Source organism: Pelodiscus sinensis, chromosome 1 (genome assembly GCF_052426305.1).
Source record: "Pelodiscus sinensis isolate ZL-2025 chromosome 1, ASM5242630v1, whole genome shotgun sequence".
NCBI lineage: Eukaryota > Metazoa > Chordata > Testudines > Trionychidae > Pelodiscus > Pelodiscus sinensis.
In genome coordinates, this window is record NC_143052.1 from 128,705,153 (window position 1) to 128,727,818 (window position 22,666).

At 45.0% G+C, this 22,666-nt stretch overlaps 1 protein-coding gene across 5 annotated transcripts in view; it reads left to right on the plus strand.

The window, feature by feature from the left end:
• The first annotated feature begins 1 nt into the window (after position 1).
• Positions 2 to 22,666, plus strand: part of FERRY3 (FERRY endosomal RAB5 effector complex subunit 3) — a 37,938-nt gene continuing 15,273 nt past the window's right edge. Inside the window, exons 1-9 of one of the 5 annotated variants that reach the window (XM_075900696.2) lie at positions 9 to 230; positions 1,384 to 1,579; positions 1,855 to 2,000; positions 2,893 to 3,074; positions 6,282 to 6,381; positions 6,469 to 6,590; positions 10,983 to 11,089; positions 15,340 to 15,537; positions 18,660 to 18,788. In XM_075900696.2, the coding sequence (XP_075756811.2) occupies positions 57 to 230; positions 1,384 to 1,579; positions 1,855 to 2,000; positions 2,893 to 3,074; positions 6,282 to 6,381; positions 6,469 to 6,590; positions 10,983 to 11,089; positions 15,340 to 15,537; positions 18,660 to 18,788 (1,354 nt within the window). In that variant the 5' untranslated portion in view covers positions 9 to 56. Of the gene's footprint in view, positions 231 to 1,325; positions 1,580 to 1,854; positions 2,001 to 2,892; positions 3,075 to 6,281; positions 6,382 to 6,468; positions 6,591 to 10,982; positions 11,090 to 15,339; positions 15,538 to 18,659; positions 18,789 to 22,666 lie in introns of those variants that run through there. The other 4 variants (XM_075900687.2, XM_075900668.2, XM_075900664.2 and 1 more) reach the window with 4 other exon arrangements.

Consider the following 22,666-nt stretch of genomic DNA (forward strand, 5'->3'; position numbering starts at 1 on the left):
GGCACAAAAAAAGGAGGCGGGGCCCGAACGGGCAGGCAGCGAATCTGCGGCGCCTAATGCGAAGAAGCCGGGAGCAGCGTCGCCCCGCCCCAGTGGCCGAGGTCCCTGACTGGCAGCTCCGCCCGTCGGGGCTCGGGGAGGGGGCTGCTGTGCGCGCGCTAGCCACTAACGTCGCCCCGCCTCCCGTCAGGGGCGCCAGCCGCCGGACAGGTGGGACTGGCTCGGGCCGGGTAAGGAAACCGGGGCCACCCGCCGGGTGTCTGCGCCCGGGCCCGCCTGGCAGAGGCGACTGGTGAGGGGGCTACGGGCCACGTGACCCCCCCCCCCGCCTGGTAAAGGGCCGGGACAGCACCCTGCCCGATGCCCCACCCTTCCCCCAACCAGGGCAGCTGGCGGCGCCCATAGCCAGGGGCTGCCCCCCCAGACTCACTAGCAGCGGCCCTGGCTCGCTCTGCTCCCTCCCAGCTGCGTCGCTCCGCTTCTCTCCAAGCCATCCCGCTGCTCCACTGAGCAGCGCCCCAGCAGAGCGGAGCAAACCGGGGCCCCATTCCCACGCTGCCCCCGCTGCCAGCGAGTGAGGGGCGGAGCGGACCCCTGCTGTGGCCGCCGGCCCGCTCATCCCACTTCTCCCCCCAAGCCCTCAGGGACTCGGGTCCCACCGGCGGCAGGGCTGGGCTTGTCCCCTGACCCCTGCTGGAGCAGCTTCCCTCCCCCCGCCTGCAGCGTGTGATGCAGTGTGCCAGTTACTCTGTTGAACAAGAGTTTAACTGGTTAACGTTTTCAGTGAGATTTTACATCCCTAGTGCCCAGCACTTTTAAAAGGCAAACCACTTATTTAAGTACCTAAATGTGATCTGAGGAGTCTCAGGGCACCTCCACACGCATGCACCACACTGATGCTCCACACTGATGCGCCACTGTAGCTCACATGATGAGGGTGTGCTATGCTGATTAGGAGAGTGCTGTCCCATTGGTATAATGAATTAAACTATGTCAGGGGTAATATTTTAATTACTGCCAAAATCATGTTTTGTATTTTATTTTGTTAACTTTTGGAATATGTGAATGTATAAAAGATACAACTGAAGAAGTTGGTTTTTGCCCACGAAAGTTCATGATACTCTCTCAAGTTTTTCCTGCCAGGTGACAGAATGACCTGTCATCATGCTCTCTGGCTGTGAAAGCCACCAGAGAGGGGGGTTGGTGAGTGTAGCTCTCATACTCTCTGGCCACAAGCCATCTGAGGGGGGGTTGGCAAGCAAAGCAAGTCTGTCTGTCTATTTATTATATAGATCTAGATACATAGAAATGTGTTAATCTCTAAGGTGCCACAGGACTACCTGTTTTTAAAATATACAACCTGCTGTATTGCTGATTATGCAGAAAATCAACCAAAAAAAGATGAAGGCCAGTAAAGGAAATACCTACACTAGAGAGAGAGAGTTTTTGTATACTTTCAATGCTGGAAATCAGTGTTTCGTGCTTACAGTACCTCTCAGATTTCCTGTGCAAGAGAATGCCAGCCACTTGCATGGACACCTAATGCTCCTACATGATTTACCATGCTTCATAGAAAATGGTAAGAATTGGTTTGTAAATTATCAGTGTTATGTGTATTGATGTGCTGTCACAGACTAAGCAAAAGGGTGTTAAAAGAAATGTTAATAATATTTGGCTGTTTTTATGGTTTGACTGCATATTCATGTATGAGGGAGAAGTGCGGTCAATATGAGGAAGAAGTGCGGTCAAGTAAACTTCAGTTGTTTGAAAGTATATATTCATGCAGTTGTTGGAAATTTCCTTTATTCATAGTAAACGCTTGTTGATGGCACATTCTTTTCTCTATTACAATAGACTTAAAACAATCTCTTAGTCAGTTCATAGAGGGTGAAACCATAAAAGATCATGATAGAGAAGCAGAGGTGGCCCTGGAAGCTGTGAAATCAGGAGAAGTAGACATGCACCAGTTGGCAAATGCTTGGGCTAAAGCTTATACAGAGGTGAGTCAGAATCTGTGAAATATGAATTTCCAGGAGTTTCCTGCATTTAGGCAGCATTAGAAATTACACTGAAATTCAATTACTGAGCAACCCATGTGATGATAATTTGGCTATTCTGATAAAACCTCAGGAAATGTCAGTGGAACTATCTGTGAAAAGACTACTACTGTAAGGGCAGCGATTGATCCAAAGGAAGTTGATTTATCGTATCTAGTACAGATGTGATAAATTGACTGCCAAGCGCTTGCCAGTTGACTTGGTACTCAATTGGAATGACAAGTGTAGTTGGAGTTGATGGGAGAGAGTCAGTTGTTGACTTACCAGAGTGAAGACACCACAGTAAGCATATGCAAGTATGTCAACTTCAACTACGTTATTCACATAGCTGAAGTTGCTTAACTTGATCATTGGCCTGGAGGCCTACAAGTTTGCAGAATGAAGCTCTCAGGGCTAAATTCTTCCCATCTTTAAAGAGTGTAACTGCTACTGAAGTGTTCTCACTGGTTTGAGATGATAAATAATTTTTATTTTAACTCCCTTTCAGGTATAGAATGTTATGTAGTGCTATCAGTTAATACATATTTGGAGGATAAGCAGTCCCTGTTCTGTTATTTCCACCCTAATGTGCTGGGGAAGAGAATGGTTGGGATAGAAATGAAGAGAAAACAGAAAGATGGAGTGGAGGAGAATGAAAAAATGTCAAAGATGAAAGTAGATAGATAAGGGAGAAAAGCCAAAATGAGAAAAGGAAAATCTTATAAGTTGAATAGTGTATGTTGGCACAAACTGACCAGCAAGATTCACTCAGTATTATAAGTGACTTTGGTTCTATATGCTAATTGAAAAATTTCCATAGTATACTTTAAAATATTTCAACGTTATTACTTTCTAGACAACATTAGAACATGCAAGACCTGAAGAACCCAGCTGGGATGAAGATTTTGCAGATGTATACCACGATCTGATACATTCTCCAGCTTCTGAAACTCTGTTAAACCTAGAACACAATTATTTTGTTAGCATCTCAGAATTAATAAGTGAAAGAGATGTGGAACTGAAGAAATTACGAGAAAGGTATTTTTTAAATGTCTCTTTGAACCTGACATGTTCAATATGACCCTGCTACAAGCTCTGCAAATGAATAGTTGACAATATAAGGCTTATTTTAGCTTTCTTTTTCCTCCTTTAAAAAATGGACAGGATCAGCTAAAATATAGAAATGCAACTCCAAGTCTAATCAAATCCAACAAAATTCAAAAACTAAGGTAATCTGAATCACATTGATATGTTAATGTTCCACATACATTGTGGAGCACATAGTTTGTTTGAGGTTTTTTAAGTACATTGGAATAAGGAAGCCTGCCAAGCAATCAGTAGGGCCATCGGATGATCAGGGTGCTAAAGGAGCCATCAAGGAATATAAGTCCATTGCAGAGAAGCTAAATAAATTCTTTGCATTCATCTTCACAGCAGAGGATGTGAGGGAGATTCCCAAACCTCAACTGTTCTTTTTAGGTCACAAATCTGAGTAATTAGCCCAAATTGAGCTGTTGGTAGAAGATGTTTTGGAATAAAGTGATAAATGTAACAATAAGAAGTCATCAGGAGCAGATGGTATTCACCCAAGAGTTCTGAAGGAACTCAAATATGCAGAACTACTGACTTTAATATGTAACCTATTATTAAAGAAGCTTATATATCCCACGACTGGAGGAGCTAGCTAATGTGATGCCAATATTTAAAAAAGGCTGCAGAGGTGATCTGGATAATTACAGGTCATAAGTCTGTCTTCAATACTAGAGAAAGTAAATAAAACTATAGTAAAGAACAGAATGATCAGATTCAGAGATGAATGTGCTATGTTGGGAAAGTGTTAACATGGCTTTTGTAAAGGGAAATTATGCCTCACCAATCTACTAGAGTTCTTTGATGGGCTCACCAAATGTAGGCAAGTGATCCTGTGTATATACTGTACTTGGACTTTCAGAAAGCCTCTGAAAAGGTCTCTTAAACTAAATAAGCAATCATGGAATTAGAGGAAAGGTCCTCTCATGGATCAGTACCTGGTTAAAAGATAAATGGTAGGAACAAATGGTCAGTTTTCACAGTAGAGGGGGTAAATAGTGTTGTCCCTAAAGGGTATGTCTACACCCTTGTTTCTTAAACTGTGTTCTGCGGAACACACTCACAGGTGTGCCGCAGCCGTTTGAAGAAAAAAAACAGCCATGAGAGCTACTGAGACGCAGTGGGTGGTGCGAAGAGGTGAGCGAGTGGTGATGCAGCTGGAAATGAGGTGGGGCTACCTCACATGCTTCTGTGCCTGGCTTGCAATCGCCTGGGAAAGCTCTGCACCTCGGTTGCGCCCCTTGCCAGAGGGGAGGAGCGTTGCAGGGCCAGCAGAAGGGCCGGCTCTGATTGGCTGTCTCTGCTGCTGGTCCGGGGATTCTGCCTGACAGGGGTGAGAACTGCCCTAAAGCTGCCACCCCGACTGGGTCTTTGTACCGCTGTCTTTAGCCCTCCCTTGTTATCCAGGACAGCTGAGGGGGGCCAGCACCTTTCACCCTCTTGCACAGACAAGGCCCTTCCCTTCAGTATTCTATATAAAAAGTAACAGAGCCGGGGCTAGAACTATAGAAGGACAAAACATTTAGTAGTAAGGGACCCATTGTGAATTGGGGGTCAGGATAAGGCCCTCAGTGCCCCTAATGCTGGTATGGCTGCTGTCAATAAGCTACTTGACATTAACCTGTGCTTGATAAGGTAATGAATTTATAATTTCCACCAATATGAGTAAACAGAGTAAATTACATTTCCCTAACAAAAAGGCAGAAGTCTAGAAGGCTTCACAGGGCAGTGAGCAAAAATTGTTGTTGTCAGTAAAAGTGTCGTCTGGTGTTCAAGGGCTAAGCTTTTTTTTCTTTTGCGCTCAACAAAAAGTCTTGGTGTTCCTCATAAACCGGGCTCGACAAATTATACAATCTACTCGCCCGTGGCGAGTAGATTGTAACCCGGAAGAGCCGGGTTACGGCAATCTGCGTGTGTGCAGAATGATCTGCGCATGCGCAGATTGCTGGACAGCACGGCTGGCGAGCGGGGCTCACTGCATTTCGGCGAGCCCTGCTCATTTAAAAAAAAAAAATTGTTTGGTGTTCCTTGGTCTTAAAAAGTTTAAGAAACACTGGTCTACACTACAGAGAAGATCAAAGCTGCCACTGCCGATCTTTCAGGGTTTGAATTAGCATCTAAATTCGACCTTATCCCGTAGTGTAGACATGTACTAAGGAAGCTACAGTGCTGTTCAACATTTATAAAGGGATCTAGAAAATGGTTAAAAAGGAAGGTAGGAAAGTTTGCAGATAATACAAAATTACCCAACATAGTTTAGTCAAAAACTGACTTTGAAACATTACAAAGGGATCTCACAGAACTGCGTGACTGGGCAAGAAAATGGCCGATAAAATATAATGTTGATAAATGCAAAGTAATGCACATTGAAAAATATGATTCCAAGTACACATACACAATGATGATGTCTAAATTAACTGTTACCACTCGAGGAGATCTTGAAGTCATGTCAATAATTCTCTGAAAAACATCTGCTTAGTGTGCAGTGACAGTCAAAAAAGCTAACAGTGTTAGGAAAGGGATGAATATAAGACAGAAAATATATAATTCCACTACACAAATTCATGGTATACCCATGCTGGTCGTCCCATCTCAAAAAATATTAAAGTTGGAAAAAGTACAGAGAAGGATGACAAAAATGATTAACAATACGGAAAAGCTTCCACCTGAGGAGAAAGTAGAAAGAGTGAGATTAGCTAGCTTAGAAAAAGAGATGACTATAAAATAGTGAATGGTGCAGACAAGATGATTGAAAAATGTTATTTATCCCTTCACATAACAGGAATACTAGGGATCACCCAGTGAAATTAATAGGCAGCATATATAAAACAAACTATAGAAAGTACTTCCCGCAATGCACAGCTAGCCTGTGAAACTCATTGCCGGGGATATTGTGAAGGCCAAAAGTATAACTGAGTTCAAAAGAGAATTACAGTAGATAAGTTTATGGTGGATAGGTCCATCGATAACTGTTAGCTAAGATGATTAGGAATGCTACTCCATGCTCTGGATATCCCAACATCTCTGCTAGAAGATGAGAGTGGATGACATGGGATAGATTACTAAGTCCTGTTCCGTTCATTTTTTCTGAAGTATGTGAAAATAGAACCATAACACATTTTGTAAGTTGGTCCAAATATTTGGCTTGTGTTTTAGACAAGGAGCAGAAATGGATAACGTGATGCAAGAACTAGGAAAGTCACTAACGGATCAAGATGTAAATGCATTGGCTGCTAAACATTTTGAATCTCAACAGGTAAATTAAGTTAACTGAATTGGAATAAATTATGCAAAGAACTGTCTTAAAGAAATATGAATTGGTTGGAATGGTGTCTACTTTTAGGTTTTGGAGAATAAATGGACCAGTGAACTAAAACAGTCCACAGCCATCCAAAAACAGGAGTATCAGGAATGGGTGATAAAACTTTATCAAGATCTAAAAAATCCCAACAACACCTCAATCAGGTATTTATCTCTGTTGTAAAGTTCTCAGTCTAAATATTCTTCTGTTGAACTATGGTAATTTTACAGGATTTTTAAAATAATTTTTATCTAATAGTAATTTAAATTCAAAATATATATTAAAAGGCTTAAAGCCACTGATAATAGAATCAACACATTCTTTTATAGAAGAGAGAAAATGTAAAACACACTTTCCATGAGCTTAAATAATGTCCTTAAGTTTTGTCGTCCTACTTGACCCTTTACATTAGAAATACTTTTAAAATAATATGCTCCAGAATGCATTGAGTTATTTAAAGATATTCTGCTGTATCACAGAATGTGTAGGATTTACGAACACTTAATTCATACTACAGGTTTTGATTTAATATCTCTCTCTCATATAATTAGTGACATCAGTACGTCACTCTATGTCCCGCCGCCACCCCTGTCCCCCAGTGCCACTGAGTGGGAGCCGTGCAGCCACCCCTCTCCTCCCTGGTGCTTCAGGAAGGTGGGAGCCACACGCCCTCCCCCATCCCTGCACCCCCAACTCCCTCACACACCCTCGCTCATCCCTTCCATTGAGACCCTGCACTCCTAGCCTGCTCCTGCACCCTCCCACTCTGGCCAGACTTTCTTCCCCAGCCTCTCTGGCATCCTCTCCTCAGCCAGACACCTACCCCTCCCCAGAGAGAGGGGGGGTTGGTGAGCATATCGAGCAGTGGGTGCAGCCCCCAAGTGTACTCTTAATGAAATTAGCTCATTCTTGGGTGGATGTCATTTAACAACTGGAAAAAATCCTAGTTTTTTGTGATTGCTGGTGTGGGTAAGCTGAAGGAAGGTTTTCTGACCGTAGACTAGGATATGTAGTAGAGGCAAATTCTTGCTCCCCATCTTGTGGGAACTAGGTCCTACACCTAGTGTGCAGTATGCTTGCAGCAGGTTCCTAATTGCTCCATCATGCCAGGGGTGGGAAGGAACCAGCATGGAGCTCACAAGCACTTTTATGCAAATTGGCATAGCCAGCAAGAAGAGGAGACAGGTGTGGAACATGATCTGTTGACTTGCTTGGGAGAAGATTATGGGGGATGTGGTGTTTAGTGAGATAACATGGCAGCATTTCATGCTTTGTGGAGAAGAAAGGAAAGGTGAGAATGGAGCCTTCTTCCACTGAAGTCAGAGAGGAGATAAGGAAAACAAGAACACATTAGTGTAGCTCTGTGTTCTAAGGATTATAAATTGACAAGGAGAATAAATTTAAAGTATGTTTAGGAGTACTTTTCAATTGTCTGTTCATTTTTATAATACATATTCAGGAGTTTATAATTAAAAAGCAAAATTGAGTTTGTAGTGAGCAAGAGTCAAACAGAAAAATCAGTAGTGTTATGCTCATCAAGCTCTACCCCAATCCTAGAATTTCTCATTTATTTGTCAGTGTAAAACTAATAAAGTTGACCTCTAAACCGTCAAAGGCTATATTCATCGTTAAGGCTTGCTGAAGTGAATAGGTAGTTCTTGCTGCTTAGAAATACTGGGCCTGACTTGCCTCTGACATTGATATATATATATATATATAAAAATCAATCAATCAATCTAACACCAATAAAACTAAAGGAATGTGGTGGGTTGTACAAACCCTGCACCATAACATAGGAGGTTAAAGGACAATAATGGGCCCCGATAACCTGTCCCCAAACCTTGCAGAGCCTGCTCCAATTGGAGACAGGGTTGAAAAATTAGCATCCTAGCTCAGAAGGGGCAGGTTGGGGAATAGTGCAAACCTATAATTGAATGCTCCTAAAAAAGGGGCTAGAGATGCCTCCCTGAAACATCAGGACTGTATGTTGAGCCTGGTTAGGGCTGACAGTGTCCTTTTTATTTTTCCTTATCTGGGATCAGAAGCAGATAGTGGTAGTAGGAAGCACAATGCAGAGGGCCCATACCCCTCTTAGGGTTCAATGCTGCTGATCCTCCTAGAGCCCTGGATCAGAGCCCAGTGGACTGGTTGGGCCTAGGCTCCCTTACCACTATCCCCTTCCCCCACTTCATCTAACTATATGCTAACTACTGTGCCACCCAAAATCCACCAGAGACTCCACTACTGTCAGTTTCTCCCAATAAATAGTTGTGTAAAATGACAGGAGAATCAGTTTCAATTTGTAGAGCCTGTTTGCATATTCAGTAAGAAAAGACATCTGTCACAACCATAAGAGCTAGAAACAGTCAGTTTTTAACAAGCATTCATCATTCTGAGGTCTGTTTTGGGTGCTCAACTTCAGACACTTTAGTTCAGTTTTTCATCAGATATAAAGTAGTGTAGCTCCAGAGTTATCCATTTATATTGACAGGGTGGTAGGTCCTTAGTACATTTGAAAATCATGCACAATGTCTCAATTCAGAATGTACCCAATTTAGGTCCTACTTCTGTAAATGCTTATGGGTGGAGTAGTCTGAGTTTTAGGCATACTCTCAAGACTTTTCAAGATTGAGATTTTTACTAAATCTTACAAAAATTGAAGTTGTAATTTTTAAATTAAAACTTTACTTATGCTGAAACAGATATAGTTATCAAGTAAGTGCTAATACTGTACAGTATTTTACTATTTCAGCATTACACAGTTGAGAGGAGACTGAGAAGTGTTTAATGGTTAGTCTTAATTGTTTTGGAAGATGTTGTTTATATAAAGGAGAGAATAAAACTTAAATCTGTTTTTAAATATATACACTGTTGTTCAGCTTGATACTCAAGATTACTTTTTATCTTTCCTCTTTGAGATATTTATGTCTTAGTCTTCCTCTAATGTTGTAGAAGCACATGTGCTTTATTTGGATTTGGGTGAGATGCACTAAGCATGCTGGGAACAGTGTTTGGCTTTCACTGGGGAGTCCAGCAAGGGAAACTTAGTGTTGTTAATGCACCACAAAAATAAGTTGGTTCTTTGATATTCATTAAGAGTAAACTATGGTGGATTTTTCTTTTTTTAAAGGCATAATTAGAACCTTCCCTCAGTAAAGTGTAACGATTTTTAAGTACAGTCAGTCCCCGGGTTACGCGGATCCGACTTATGTCGGATCCGCAGTTACGAACGGGGTCCTCTCCCTGGTCTCCAGCAGACCAGGGAGAGGAAGCAAAGCGGCAGAACACGCTGCCCGAGTGCTCCACGGCTTTGCTCTACTTTGCTCCCCGTCCCCCTGGTCTGCAGACCAGGGGGACGGGGAGCAAAGCGGCGGAACACACGGGCAGGAGGCAGCCCAGACGTGTCTGGGCTGTCCGCTGCCCGCATGCTCCGCGGCTTTGCTCTGCTTTGCTCCCCGTCCCCCTGGTATGCAGACCAGGGGGATGGGGAGCAAAGCAGAGCAAAGCCGTGGAGCCCGAGGGCAGTAGGACAGTCACAGCGCGTCTGGGCTGTCCCGCTGCCCCCGTGCTCCGCGGCTTTGCTCCGGACGCCTGTGGTACAGCAGCTGGGGCGCTGCCGGTTGGTCCGGTAGCGCCGCTCTGGGCGCTACTGGACCAACCCGGCAGCACCCCAGCTGCTCTGCCCCAGGCGTCCTGATTCAGCCACTGCTGGTCAGTTTCAGCAGCGGCTGAATCAGGATGCCTGGGGAAGAGCAGCTTGGGTGCTGCTGGGTTGGTCCAGCGGCGGCGCTACTGGACCAAACCAGCAGCACCCCAGCTGCTCTGCCCCAGGCGTCCCCAAGTCAGCCGCTGCTGAAACTGACCAGTGGCTGACTACAGGAAGCCCCTGCCCCGGGCTTCCTGGAATCAGCCGCTGATCAGTTTCAGCAGCAGCTGACTTGGGGATGCCTGGGGTTCTTAAGTTGAATCTGTATGTAAGTCAGAACTGGCATCCAGATTCAGCCACTGTTGAAACTGATCAGTTTCAGCAGTGGCTGAATCTGGACGCCAGTTCCGACTTACATACAGATGCAACTTAAGAACAAACCTACAGTCCCTATCTTGTACGTAACCCGGGGACTGCCTGTAGGTCTAATTTGAAGCTCAGATTCCATAAATACCATCATTTTAAAACCTCAGCAAATTGTTTGTTATAAAACTCAAGAACTTTAGAATTATTCAATAGATGCTCTCAACAGCTAGGTTAAGAGGGGAAATTCAACAGTTGTTAATCTTAAATCTCATCTCCCCTTCTTATAATAGATTCCGTGTCTTCTGCTCAGATCAGGATAGACCTGGGATTTTGAAATCTCTGGGACATACCAGTGTATGTAATTATAAGGTTGCAGCAATCTACTCTGTTTGATGCAAATTATGTCGCAGCTTTTTGGCTTTGAAGTTCCACCAGGCAAAGTTATTTTGCATCAGGGCATCCAAAAACAAATTTCTGCTTTTGAAAAGAACAACATTAATGGGAAACCTCCTAGAGCTTTTAAATGTATTTTTATTAATTTCAGTGAGGAAATTAAGGTTCAACCTAATCAGCTGAGAGAATCTATAGAAGGAAATGGAAGACTATATGAAGAGCAGAGACAGTTAGAGGAAAGTTTTACTATTCACTTAGGTAAGTATAGTATCATGATCCCATAGATAACTGTGCATTGAATTCTTAAGATACCACTAAGTTGAAGTATTAATCTACAAAATGTGTGGTTCATGCTTAGAATTAATAATAAATTATAAAGGTATTAAACTGATAGCAATAAACAGAACAGATCAGGATGTCTTAAACTAGGGGTGCAGAACCTCAGGCCTGGGAGCCGGATGTGGCCCTTGGCTTGTCTGGATCCGGTCCCCGAGGCTCAGGGGCCCCCCCTCAACATTGGTGAGCCTGTGCTGGTGCTCCTTCCCTCCACCCCCACCTCATGGGGCTGGAGCGCACACAATCTAGGTTGGGCCCCCCCAGGCTCTGGTGTGCGAGGGGAATTTGGAGAGTGTCTTTTTCCTCATTTGAGAGCCACAGTGAGGGTTTTTTCCCATTTCTCACTTTTGTCCCGTCCCATCCTCCCCCGACTGATTTTTCTGTGGGTCAGCAGCAGTGTTTATTCTAAGCAGCGCAGCAGCACAACTTCACATGTGATTAATCAGCCCCGCCCAGTCAGAGGCTCAGTGCATGGGGCTGACTGACTTGGGGAGGGGGGAGATGGGCTGATTAATCACCCATGAAGCTGTGCTGCCACACAGCTTAGAAGGAACTCTGGTCAGCAGCCTCTGACTCAAAAGATTCCCCACCTCTGCTTGCTTGTAGCTAACTGAACAACTCTTTCTTGGGAAAATGTCACGATACAGTTAAAATGTTTTTTTTTTTTTTACTTAGCGCATGATTCAGCTTCTGTTACAGTTGCATTTCCTTAATTTGGTTGAGGAGGTCAAGCAAGCCATTATCAAAAGCTTTACTGAAGTCAAGATATAAAACATCTACTGCTTCCTTCCATCCACAAGTCTTGTTACACTGTCAAGAAAAGCAACCAGTTTGTTCTGACATTTATTCTTGACAAATCCATGATAACTGTTACTTATCACCTTAAGTTAAGATGACTGGTCTATAATTCCCTGGGTTGTCCTTATTTCCCTTTTTATTGATTGGCCCTATATTTTTCCTTTTCCAATCTTCAGGAATCTCTCCCATATTCCATAACTTTTCAGAGATAATCACTTATGGCTCAGGTATCTCATCAGTCAGCTCCTTGAATATTCTAGGATGTGTTTCATTAGACCCTGGTGACTTGAAGACATCTAATTTGTCCAAGCAATTTTTAACTTGTTCTTTCCCTCTCATCCTACCTCATTTTTTAGCCTTTCCTACCTCATTTTCACTGGCATTCATTGGTAGGCGTCCAGTCACCACCAACCTTCTTGGTAAAAGAAGTCATTAAGCACCTCTGCTATTTCCACGTTTTCTGTTATTATTTTCCACTCTCCTTGAGTAATGGTCGTACCCTGTCCTTAGTCTTCTACTTGATTTTAACATATTCATGCAGAGCTAGGTAAGCAGCTTCTGTGCTCGATGTGGTTCACCAGGGTTAGCCCCTGGCAGGCTGCCAGATCCTTTATTTATCAGCACTTCTGCAGATAAAGCTGCTCGCAGTGCACATTGGCTGCAGATCACTGTTCCCAGCAAATGAGAGCGGCAGGAAGCCAACAGGAGCTGGGAGCGACTGTACCTGCAGATATGCAGGTAAATAAACCATCTGGCGTCCCTTCAAGGGCTAACCATGGTGAACCATGTTCAGCCCACAGGCTGCTTATTGCCTATCCCTGTATTAGTTAAATATTTTCTTGTTACCCTTTGTCTCCTGCTAGTTTGATCTTGTTTTGTGCCATGGCCTTTCTAATTTTGCCTCTGCGTATTTATGTTACTTGCTTATATTAATCCTTTGTAATTTCCACTTTTTGTAGGACTTTTTTTTTATTTTTAGATTCCTCTGTTAGCCAAGGTCGTGTTTTGCCATACAGGCAGTCCCCGGGTTATGTACAAGATAGGGACTGTAGGTTTGTTCTTAAGTTGAATCTGTATGTAAGTCGGAACTGGCGTCCAGATTCAGCCGCTGCTGAAACTGACCGCCAGTTCCGACTTACATACAGAATCAACTTAAGAACCCCAAGCCTTCCCAAGTCAGCTGCTGCTGAAACTGATCAGCGGCTGATTCCAGGAAGCCCGGGACAGAGCAACTCTGCCTCGGGCTTCCTGTAGTCAGCGCTGGTCAGTTTCAGCAGCAGCTGACTTGGGGACGCCTGGGGCAGAGCAGCTGGGGTACTGCTGGGTTGCTCCAGTAGCGCCACTCCTCGGCGCTACTGGACCAACCCAGCAGCACCCCATCTGCTCTGCCCCAGGCGTCCTGATTCAGTCGCTGCTGAAACTGACCAGCAGCGGCTGAATCAGGACGCCTGGGGTAGAGCATCTGGGGTGCTGCCGGTTGGTCCAGTAGCGCCCAGAGCGGCGCTGCGGGACCAACCGGCAGCGCCCCAGCTGCTCTGTCACAGGCATCCGGAGAAAAGCCTAGTCTGCTGGGGGGGAGGGGGCGTACTAGCTGTGCCCCCCCCCCACCCCAGCAGACCAGGAAGAAGCGGGCGGCGGACCGAGATGCACCGCGGTCCCGCCGCCTGGGTCCTCCGCGGCTTTGCTCCCAGTCTCCCTGGTCTGCTGGAGACCAGCAGACCAGGGAAACAGGGAGCAAAGCCTCTAAGGACGCCAGCAGCGGGACAGCCGCGGGGCGTCTGGGCTGTCCCGCTGCCGGCTTCCCCGAGGCTTTGCAAAGCCGCGGGGTGGGGCTCGGGCAGCGAGGCAGCCCAGGCGCGCTTGTGCTGCTCCACTGCCGGCTTCCCCGAGGCTTTGCAAAGCCGCGGGGGGGCTCGGGCAGCGGGGTAGCCCAGGCGCGCCTGTGCTGCTCCGCTGCCGGCTTCCCCTAGGCTTTGCAAAGCCGCGGAGGGGCTCGGCCAGCGTGGCAGGCTGCCCCGCTGCCTGAGCCCCTCCGCGGCTTTGCTCCGCGTCTTCCTGGTCTGCAGACCAGGGAGACGCGGAGAAAGCCCCAGAGTACACGGGCGGCAGGACCGCGAGGTCCCGCAGTCCGTGTCCTCCGGGGCGAGCCCCGTTCGTAACTGCGGATCCGACATAAGTCGGATCCGCGTAAGTCGGGGACTGCCTGTACTTCTTATCTTTCCTTCCCAGTGGGATAGGTTGCTCTTGGGTCCATAATAATGTCTCTTTGCAAAACTGCCAACTCTCTTGAACTGTTTCCTCTTACGTTTGCTTCTCTTTGGGATCTTAGCTATCAATTCCCTGAGTTTGCTAAAGTCTGCCTTGAAATCCATTATCTTTATTGTGCTGTTCTCTCTCCCACCATTCCTAGTAATTTTATAATCACTTTCACTCAAGCTGCCTTCCACTTTCAGATTCTCAACCAGTTCCTCCTCCTTTGTCAAAATCAAATCTAGACTAGCTTCCCCAAATAACTTTCTGCACCTTCTGAAATGAAAAAAAAAAAAAAAAGATTGTTGGATAATCTGTGCCCTGCTGTGTTAGCATGTGTCAAATATGTAGAAAGATAACTAGCATATTTATTCTCTGCCTTGTGATGGAGGATAGGACTTGTTTAATGGCCTAGATTTACCTTCTTTTATACAAATGTTGTCTTCTCATATCTTTTACTCTTCTGGATTGCTATCAGTAGTATAACATTTTTATACCTTTTATAAATATTTAAGAGAGTTTGTGTGTCCGTCTGTCTTGCTCAAGAACTGCTCCTATATGGTAAAAGCTAGGACCACCAAATTTGGTATGCAGCTGTTTCTTATAACTTAAAGCAAGTTAAAAGTTTGATTGTGCCAGGACCAATAGGATGCGTGTGGAATACGACTGTTTCTCATCAAACAGAAAGGGAGGGCTGTCATATCAGGGACAGTTATACTCCTGAATGACCACACAGGATAGCAAGCATGGGGGACATTTATATTCCCGAATAACAACTAGGGGGCAGCAAGTGCCCCAGCATGGGAAGCAGCCACCAGCTGACCTGTACAGCTCCTGTCACCCCAGCCCAGCCCTGGGGAGGAACTGCTGGCTGGCTAGCATGGCTCCCGCCACCCCAAGGAGCAGCCAGCAGGCGGGCTATGTGGCCCCCGCTGGCTTGGCCTTGGGGAACAGCCATTGGATGCCCCCTCTCTCTGCCCTGAGGCCTGCCCCTCTTCCCCCCCCACACCTTCCAATCCCCAAGTTCCTGATCTGAAGGAGCCAAGCAACACCAAGTAAATCTATTATTAACATATCTGAAGATGTTTGTTATTTAGTGCTTTTGGGGTTTGCTTTTTACACAGGTGCCCAGTTAAAAACCATGCATAACTTGAGATTATTGAGAGCTGACATACTGGATTTCTGTAAGCACAAACGCAATCACCGAAGTGGAGTAAAACTTCACAGACTTCAAACTGCATTGTCGCTCTATTCAACTTCTCTTTGTGGCTTAGTTTTATTGGTAGACAACCGAATCAGTTCATACAGTGGCATCAAAAGAGGTAAGTCATTTCATTTGGTGTATCGTGGAAGACCAAAGTTACCCTTGCAGACTTTACTCTTGCCCCTTGTTCTTTTTCTGAAAGAAGCAATTACTATAAAATTTGATTATAACACAAGTCCTCCATTTTTCCTCTGTGTCCAACAGATCTCAAATCTTGTAGCTAAATTTGCTTCAACTGACCACTGCTTGCCAACATACTACTAAAATAGTCTTGAGTATCTGGATCCTTCTCTCACTTGCCCATTACTCTGGAACTTTTTTAGTAATAGTAATACTTTCATAGTGTGCTGCGTAGCCTACATCTTTACAAAGATCAAAGTTTTCAGCTGGATGCCTAAAGCTAGGTTTTAAAATCCATATTTAGGTATCTTAAAATAAATTGACCCAACTTTCAGAAGTGTTGAGCACACAGAGTACATTAAAGTTATATGTACTTTCTACTCCAGAAAACAGAACTGGTAGCAGTTGAGAGCACCCCTTTTAAATAGATAGTCTTGTATAAATGGTTAGCCACAGCGGGCAAGGCTACTGAAATTTTATTTGCCCCTATTCCAATCTTGGCCACATTGCCGCTGTGTCAACCACATTACAGATCTCTCCCAGTTTCCTCATGAAATTCAGTCCAAAAATGTTTACGTTTCAGATGTTTTGGCTGGAACCGCTTGTTACTGGTTGGGTCTCCTTTCCCTGACATCCTGTCATATCCTTTCCTTAAAAAATACTTCCAGTGAGAAGTAAAGTATTCCAAAAGAATGAATAAAAAAAGAGTCGCAGCAGAAATTACAGCATAATATAATTGCCATTATTGTTTATTTCTAGGCTGCTTGAGATCCTAAAAGTATATTTCATACTCGGTAACTATTTTTTACATATTTCAATTATCAAAACTGACAAAAAGTTGCCTCTTATCTCTAAGAGATCCTTGACAATGGAGTTGTAATAGATTTTTTAAAAGCAGCAATTTCTACCATAATTAGTCCTTAGAGTAGTGGTGCTGAAACTTTTTAGAGTGTGGCCCACCCCACTGAATGCAGACCTTTCTGCAGACAACTAGCCAACCACCCATGATGACCTGCAAGGCAGATCTGGCCTGCTAGACTCACCCCTTCACCCCCCTTTCCCCTGCAGCAGGAAGTCAGCGTAGTGTACCAACCTCATGGGGAGGAGGGTCTCAGGGCTGGAGCGCCAGCACAGGCTCCCTGCTGCAGGGGGGGGATGAGCCCCAAGTCCACGGCCCACCTGCAAGACTGTCATGGACCACACTTTGAGAACCACTGCCTTACAGGTAAGGGGGGAAATTGAGGGAAAATGTCTTCTTTTTATAAACTACTTAAAAAACATTATCTTTCCCAAACGCGCTCTTAAAAGTTTACCTGTTTGCATGCTATGGAGGTCAACAAAGTAAATAAAACAGATAAAAATGATTACTATCAGACTTTGCAATCATTAGCTTCCTTATTTGGGTAATAGATATTTTAAAGATATTTTCCCTTCAGTTTGCTTTTAAATAACATACACAAACCTCAACCTAGTGACTTTTTTATTTAGAGACAGATTGAAGGAAAATACTTGGGCCCTGATCCTGCAACATAAACCTACCAGTGGACTGTAGAGAGATGCTGACGATAATGGTGCTCCATAAGTACACAGCACTTAGCCCATGAATTAAACATTATGGGATAAGGGCCATGTGATTTGTTCAGGGCTGAAAGTATGCCCAGTGCTGGACAGGAAAGAAAGTCTTATAACTTGATTTGATAGCCTTACTTATTTAGTACTAGTGGAACAGGTATTTTATACAAATGCTTCACATAAATAGTTGTATTGTGCCCTGCAAACACTTCCAAATCCTTATCTTTGCTCAGGTGAATTGTTGCACTTAATTCAGTGGGACTATTTGTGCGAGAAAAGTTAAAGATTTCTGAGTGGTTTTGAAAATCAGAGATCTTTGATTCCACCAAGAAAACCTTACTGTTCCTCTCTTACTGTATGTTTAACAGCTGCAGTTCTCAACAGGGGTTAACAATTCATTAAGATCTTTGTCTGGTTTTACAACATGCTACATAAAAAGCACCAATGAAGTCAGTCCAAACTAAAATTATATAGACAATGATTTGTTTACTGTTCTGTATGCTATACACTGTACTGTAAGCACAATATTTATATTCTAAGTTGTTTTATTTTATAATTGTACTAGAAGATTTATCTGGCATGGCTCGGGTCCTTAACTCAATTTTAGTTTTTCGGAAAATAAAATTAAAATGTATGGGCTTCGTTTGAATTGTTGCTATTGTGTGAGGCTGGATATGAGGGGTTCAGTTATGCAGGCTTATGAGAGGCAAGCAGGGTCCCACCAAGCTCCTACCGTTTAGGAGTTCTTGAACAGACACACAAACAGACACACTCCCAAAAATATAATAGATGATAACAATGAGTGTCAGCAATTTTTCAGTAATAGTGTGCTGAGACATTTTTTTGTATTTTTATGTTTTTGTAAGCTTTGAAGTGGGGTGAAACTTGGGGGTACATAATAGGGATGTGAAAGGTTAACTGGTTAACCAGGAAGCATCATCCTAAAAGGGTAATGCTTACCAGTTACGATAAATGGGTAACGGCTAGAGCAGTCCTTAAGAGACTGCTTAAGCCCCACGGAGCAGGTTATTCGCTGGCTCCCCTGGAGTAGAGCCAGCCGGGGCTGCCAGCCCTGCTCCCAGGGAGCCAGCTGCAGAGCCCGCACATATTTTACACTAGTAGTTTATACTGGTTATTGGTAACTAACATTGACACATTTCATTAAAACATTTATAATAGGTACCAACAAAGAGGTTATAGCATTCAAATTTATCTTACAATATAAGAGAAAACACTAATTTATGCACACAGTATTTGTTTGGTTCAGGCATGGTCTTTTAGGATTACTTGGTATGCAATAGCAGCCTTTTGAAGACTTTTACTTTTTAAATAATTCATTAAGTTCAAAAATGTTCTCTCAAATTTAATTTAAAGTGGAACAGTGTAGATACGTTTGCTATTCTCACTAGTTTAATAGAGTAATTGCACAAAATTGTATAATAATCATAGACAGAAGCTGCAATGTGTTTTAAATTTACTTTCTTTCAGATTTTGCAACTGTTTGCCAAGAATGCACAGATTTCCATTTTCCTGGGATTCAGGAGCAGCTGGAAATTGTGCAGCAGGTTGTACTTTATGCTAGAGCACAACGCAGCAGTAAATCAAAAAGACAGAATGGTCAGTGGCCATCAAAATTATTTTTCTTGAAATAAAATATCCCTGTGATGAAATGCTTTGTGTGTGTCTGTAAGGGCATGTCACTTAGCTCTGTACTTCAGCTTCCCTATAGGTAGAATAGGGATGATCTTCAATGAAGCACCATGGGATTCGGGAGCAGGGCAGGGAGCAAGGAAAAGAGTGCTATATAAGTTTCTGAATCTTGAGGCATAAAGGGTCCGCCAAACTATAATTGTCTGGAACTAACCTACAAAATTTGCAATAATAAGCAGAAGCTAGAGAGCTCAGAAAAGACAGAAACATTAGCGGTTTCTGTGGTCTTCAATATAAGTTACTTATTACTTTGCTTTGTAGCAGTAATTCAGCTAGCTCTCTTTTTTTTTCGTATTTTTGGAGGCTCATGTCTATGTAGAAAAACATTCATATGCTAGATCCTTTCTCTTCTTGACACCTCTCAGATTTCCAGAGGTCTCCAAAAGACTGAATGATCTATGTAGTAGGCAAAGAGTAATTGTTGTCTTGGACATTGTTTATTTTCTTGCACTGAGGAAGGTATTGGCCATGGTGTGGCACAGTGATATAACTTTTATTAGTGCTTCTGTTAATGTATGGAGCAACATTAGTATCTTCTAGGGAGAATTGCTTGCTTTCTTTACAATAGGGATGTTAGCTACCATGTAATTAAATAACTGAGTAACCGCATCACATTTTAGTGTTATACAACTATTTTTAGCCTCCAGGACTGGGGCTGGCAGCCAGCAGGCTGCTGGTCCCACTCCAAGGGAGCTGCCTCTGTATCAGAGGCAGCACTGCGGGGTAGCAAGTGGGAGTCGGTACGTGGGGGAAGCAGGTTTAAAAAGTGGCTTAACTTAAAAGTCAGCTCCCTAAGAGTACTGGCTTCTGCCTGTTTCCTTCCCCCACCTCCCAGCAGCATCAAGAGGGGCAGGCGTGAGCCAACTCCTCATGGTCACCCACTCCTGCCTCCTTCCCCATCACTTGCTGCCTCTGATACAGAGGCAGTGGGGTGGGGGGTGCAAATAGTCGACAGAATTAACCAATAAGCCTAGGCTTATCAGTTAATCATGTAGCTGAGTACACATTGACACCGCTACTTTCCAAGCTACAAATGATCAGAGGTCAAAGATTCATATATCCTAAGCTTCTACGCTCATACATGTGTATCCTGTAACTATTATAACTAAGGATGTTAAATTGCAGTTACCTAGCTAATCGTATAGTCAATACAATTTGTATCGACTATATGATTATTTGATAAGACCTCTCTGCATAGCCACAGTGGGGGTAGCTCCAGGAGCCAGTTTGAGCCAGCACTGAGCAATCACAGCTTGTGCCGGGTTCAGGAGTCACCCACGCTGTGGCTCTGCATTTTAAATGTAGTAAGAGTTCTCGGGCTCTTACTACATGTAAAATGCAGAGCCACAGCGTCTGGGACCAGCACAACCCGGGACTGTTTGGTCCTGGCTTGTGCTGAGTCCAGCTTCCCGTTTGCAGCGGACATGGGCTGGTGCCGGAGCAGCCTCCTTTGCAGCAGCCAGCCTTGTCAGCTGTGAACAGAGGCTGCTCCAGTAGCAGCCACTGTCTGGGGCCAGCCCTGGCCGCTGCAAACAAGGGCTGCTTGGCTGGGACCCCTGTGGACCCCACTTCCCCTTCTCCCCCCACTGCCTCTGATAGATGCAACGGGGGGCAGGCAGCACCCCAGAGATGGTGCTGGGAGGAACCAGCTTTTAAGCTTGGGCTCTTGCTACATTTCAAAGACTGAAATAATGCAGTAGGAACTGGCACTAATGTGACTTCTTCAGTCCCCGCTCGTGCTGTTCCCCAACTGTGCCTTTGCTTCTACCCCCGCATATGGTGCTGTTCCCCCAATCGCCCTTGCTGCCTCTGATAGAGGGAGTGAGGGGGGGGGGGGGGACAACTAGTCGAGTCATTATTCAATTATCTGATAAGCTTTTGCTTATCAGATAGTCGACTAGTCGCCTACATCCCTAATTGTAACCACATTGTGCATCCTGTCGGAAGGTTAGGTTCATACCCTAAAAGAAAATACTATACAGGCAGTCCCTGACTTACGCGGATCCGACTTATGTCGGATCCGCACTTACGAACGGGGCTTTCTCGCCCCGGAGGTCGAGGTGGCGGATTGCTACCTGCGAGCTCCGGGGCGAGAAAGCCCCATTCATAAGCTGCTCCGGTGCCCCTGGTCTGCTGGAGACCGTCTCCAGCAGACCAGGGGCACCGGGTGGGTTCCCGCGCTTCTGAGGCTTTGCCAAAGCAAAGCCTCAGAAGCGCGGGAACCCGCAGCCGCTGCGGCTTCAGTCCCGGTGCCTGTGGTCTGCTGGGGGCGGACCCCAGCAGACCACAGGCACCGGGACTGAAGCCGCAGCGGCGGCGGGGTCCCGCGTCTCTGAGACTTTGCTAGAGCAAAGCCTCAGAGGCGCGGCACCCCGCCGCCGCTGCGGCTCTGCTCCCGTGTCCCCGGTCTGCGGGGGGGGGGGGGGGGCGGCGCAGCTAGTGTGTCCCCCCCCCCCCCCAGCAGACCAGGCTTTTGTTTTGGACCCTGGGGCAGAGCAGCTGCGGCACTGCCGATTGGTCCTGGAGCACCGCTCTGGGCACTACTGGACCAACCCAGCAGCACCCCAGCTCCTCTGCCCCAGGTCCTGATTCAGCCGCTGCTGGTCAGTTTCAGCAGTGGCTGAATCAGGGCGCCTGGGGCAGAGCAGCTGGGGTGCTGCTGGGTTGGTCCAGTAGCGCCGAGGAGCGGTGCTACTGGAGCAACCCAGCAGCACCCCAGCTGCTCTGCCCCAGGCGTCCCCAAGTCAGCCGCTGCTGAAACTGACCAGCGCTGACTACAGGAAGCCCGAGGCAGAGTTGCTCTGCCCCGGGCTTCCTGGAATCAGCCGCTGATCAGTTTCAGCAGCAGCTGTCTTGGGGACTCTTGGGGTTCTTAAGTTGAATCTGTATGTAAGTCAGAACTGGCGGTCAGTTTCAGCAGCGGCTGAATCTGGACGCCAGTTCCGACTTACATACAGATTCAACTTAAGAACAAACCTACAGTCCCTATCTTGTACGTAACCCGGGGACTGCCTGTAATAGCTAAGGCTATGTCTAAACTACATTCCTCTTCTGAAAGAAGAATTTAAATGAGCCCTATCAAAAATTTAAATGAAGTGCGGATTTACAGATCTCACGCTTCATTTGCATAATTGCGTGAGCGCGCTTTTTTGGGGGGTGAGGGGGCCTTTTTGAAAGAACCCGTACTCCTGAAAAAATGAGGAGTACGGGTTCTTTTGAAAAAGGGGTTTTGGTTTGGTTTTTTTCGAAAGAACTCCATCTAGATTGCGGTTTCTTTTTTGAAAAACCCTTTCTCGGAAAAGCGCGCTCATGCGATTATGCAAATGAAGCGCGAGATTTGTAAATCCATGCTTCATTTGAATTTTCAATTGGGCTCATTTACATTCCTCATTCGAAAGAGGAATGTAGTTTAGATGTGCCCTAATTGTTATGGTATTTTTCACTAACCCTCTATAGCCAGCGTAAAATTTTTAAAAGAAAAAAATACAGATACTCTTCCAATGTCCTCCCACAAAGGCTGCCATTTGAGAAGCCATTTAAGGGTAGATTGGGCAGATAATTGAAATATGATTGTGCACGTCCTTCTGGGCTTAGTTATCTCTGTGTTGTTCATATGCACAGTTAGGTTCTGGTGCATGCTTTGACTGTATCTTCTTTTTCTCCCCTCTAGTCAAGTGGCAGTATCTCCACATTTTTAGGCCAAAATGAGGTATTAGTTATACCTGAATTGCACCAACAATTGACTTAGTACCCTATGGTTATGTCTACATTGCCCCTCTCTTGTG